At 62.7% G+C, this 3,024-nt stretch overlaps 1 protein-coding gene across 1 annotated transcript in view; it reads left to right on the top strand.

Moving 5' to 3' along the window:
- The window catches only part of LOC111535856 (paraneoplastic antigen Ma6F), a 4,590-nt gene extending 3,117 nt beyond the window's left edge, over positions 1-1,473 (top strand). The window contains exon 3 of the mRNA XM_026450011.1: positions 487-1,473. Within this exon, the coding sequence (XP_026305796.1) occupies positions 487-1,473 (987 nt within the window). The remainder of the gene's footprint in view (positions 1-486) is intronic.
- Positions 1,474-3,024: the final 1,551 nt, after the last annotated feature.

The following is a 3,024-nucleotide window of genomic DNA, read 5'->3' as shown; positions in this document are numbered from 1 at the left end:
GCCTTGGTGGAGTTCGCTGAGGGTTTAAACCGAAGCTTGATTCCCTGCCAAATAGCAGGCAAAGGGGGACCCTGGAAAGTGATCTCCCTGCCGCAGGCTCCTGATGCTGAGTTTCAGGATATGCCCAGTTTCCCTGCACAGCCCCAGGGGCAAGCAGTGGCCAGAGGCACAGGTGAGGCAGGAGCTGCAGGTGAGGCAGGATCTGTCAGTGAGGCAGGAGGTGTGAATGAGGAAAGATCTGCAGGTGAGGCAGGAGGTGCAGGTAAGGCAGGAGGTGAAGATGAGTCAGGAGGTGCAGGTGAGGCAGGAGGTGCAGGTGAGGCAGGAGGTGCAGGTGAGGAAGGAGGTGAAGATGAGGCAGGAGCTGTAGGTGAGGCAGTAGGTGCAGGTGAGGTAGAGGCCTGGACCCAATCATGGAGCCAGACCCTGCGGCCTCTGGTGAAAACTATGGCCTACCGGGAACTGAGACCCTTTTCCGGGAGGGAGCAGCCAGGCTGCGTGGAAGAATCCTTTGAGAGCTGGTTGGAGGATGCCAAGGATATGCTGCAGCTGTGGTGCCACGCGTCGGAAAGGGAGAGAAGGAGGCGGATGCTGGACAGCTTGGATGGCCTGGCCCTGGATATCGTGAGCGGCCTCCTGGAGGAAGAGCCCGACTTCTCTGTGCAGGACTGCCTGACGGCGCTGGGGCAGGTGTTTAGGAGCCGGGATACGTGGATGACCTCGCGGATGAAGTTCCTGACCTGCACGCAGGGGCCCCAGGAGGGGCTGTTTGTCTTCGTGGTGCGCCTGGAAGGCCTGCTGCAGAAGGCCGTGGAGAAGGGGGCCGTCCACCCAGCCATGGCCAACTACCTGCGACTGCGGCAGGTGCTGTCTCGGGCCCACCCCAGTGAGGCGCTTCAGGATACCCTGAGGAGGATGCAGCTGGAGAGGAGGCCACCCGGCTTCCTGAGGCTGCTGCGGCTCATCCGGGACACGGAGGCGTTGGCGGCCTCCCCAGCGAGGAGCCAGCAGTGTGCGGCCTGGCCAGCAGCCCCAGTGGAGAGTGAAGACCCAGCTGCCATCCAGGCGGCCCCTGCCGGTGGAGATGCCGCCCAGGCCTCCCCAACCCAGGGGAACACCAGCGAGGCTGATCCCAGAGTGGATGATGCTGCTGAGGCTGCTTCTGCCACCAAAGAGGCTGCCAGGGGCGCCCCTGCCACTGGGGAAGTTGAAAATGCCCCTGCATGCCTTGAAGGCCTAGGTCAGGCAAGGCCCCCCGACGCCCCTGGGGGCCTCCGAGCCCGGATGGGCAGTGGAGTCGACATGGCCCCAGGAGGTCCCAGCTGGGAGCCAGAGGGCCTTGTCCAGGTCGGAGGCCAGGAGGCTGAGGAGCCTCCCCAGGAGGGGCTCAAGCCCATCTTGGAGGAGTCAGAAAACGAGGATGAGGACGGGACTGGGGAGGTGGGCAAGCCCAAGCCCCCCCCGGGCAAATAGGGTCTGAGGGCCCCGAGGGCTCCTCTCCTCCCAGGCAGCAGCACCCTGGAGGCAGATGGAGGCCAGGCCAAGGCCAGTCCCTCACCCCACGTTTGGAGCTGTGCCTCCCACCTCCCCCAAGGGGCCCTGGCCACCATCACCAGTCCTTCCCAGTGACCCAGATGACCACGTTTGATACCAAATGGGGAGCTGGCCTGGAGGGAGCCCTGAGCAGCCAGCCTGACGATGTCTGCCCCCACCCCTTGTCCTGTGTTGGGAGAGACAGGGGAAAGAGGCTCTCTCAAGGGTGCCACCTGCCTGCATTTCCCAAGAGGTGGCCCCTACTTGCCATCCCTGGGGCAGGCTGCCCCCTGTTCCTGGAAGCCCACCCTCACCTGTGTAGGCCCCATAGTGACCCACGCGTCCAGCAGACACCCACTCACCCACCGCTAGCCGTTGTTCCTACACAAAGTTATACGCTGTGCACCCATCAGTGTAGCCGCCTCTGGGCCCGGGGCACATGCTGTGAGCTTCCTACGAGCCCAGGCTCTGCTCGCTGCTATCTGTCCCTTGTCGTGAGCACGTGAGCACCACCTCTGCTTTCCTGGTGTAGACCTAGGCCAGGGGCTGCTCGTTCTCGTGGAGCTGTGTGTGTTCTTCTCTGAGCAGCTCCTCCCCGAAGGCCCCCAGCACAGTCCTGGGAGATGGTGGAAGGAGGCGCCAGGGCACGGTGGATACTCGTCCTGTGACTGCTATGGTGAGCATGACCACGATGGTGACTGTGACCATGATGGTGACCATGACTGTGTGAGGAAGAACTGGACCTGGGACAGAGCAGACTTGCCCTGCCTGAGGCTCCCCGGGGAGCTTTGTGCTTTGGCGTTCTACTCCTGTTGTTACTTGTGACTCAGTTTCTTTGACTTGGGGGGGTGTTCCCTGCTGTGTTTTTGGTGTCCTGTGAGGGCCATAGGACAGGGCCCTGCCCCAGCGGATGGGCTTGGGAGGGGGCTCCCTGAAGCCGGTGGACACTGCCAGAGTCCACTGTCCTGGCAAGAGGCAGACCCTGGGGCCCTCAGGAAGGAGGGAAGTGGCAGCAGGGTCGGCAGCAGGAGGGCGGGTAGATGAGGCGCCTTGCCAGGAACCCCAGGAGGAGGGGGCCCGGGACCTGTTTGGGACCTGTGTCCTGTGGTGACCGTTTGCAGTTTCTCTCTGTGTTGTGGTTCCCTTCTCTTCAATGTTTCAGTACATGTTTCTCTTCAATAAACTTCATTCAGTGTTCCAGCCGGCCTCGCCTCTGCTGTGGGAAACTGGAGGTGAGGTTTGCGGGGGATGGAGTTGGGTGGGGTGAGGGCCACAGTGGCCAGGCTGACACTGGGTTGTGGGCAGAGCAGGGTCCCTGAGGGCCTGTGGGGTTCTTTGGGCTGCATGGAGCCTGGCGACAGGATTCTGGTTTTCATGGGCAGTGGCTGATTGAGTCCCCAGGGCAGCAATCCTCCTTGAGCACTGGCCGGAAGGGCAGTCCTCAGTGCGGGCCTGAGGATCCTGGAACCCGCCCTCCTGAGCCCTCCTGGA

The sequence above is a fragment of the Piliocolobus tephrosceles genome, unplaced genomic scaffold (genome assembly GCF_002776525.5).
Source record: "Piliocolobus tephrosceles isolate RC106 unplaced genomic scaffold, ASM277652v3 unscaffolded_9607, whole genome shotgun sequence".
Lineage (NCBI taxonomy): Eukaryota > Metazoa > Chordata > Mammalia > Primates > Cercopithecidae > Piliocolobus > Piliocolobus tephrosceles.
The sequence above is the reverse complement of the archived record's forward strand: the minus strand, read 5'-3'. Positions and strand labels throughout refer to the sequence as shown.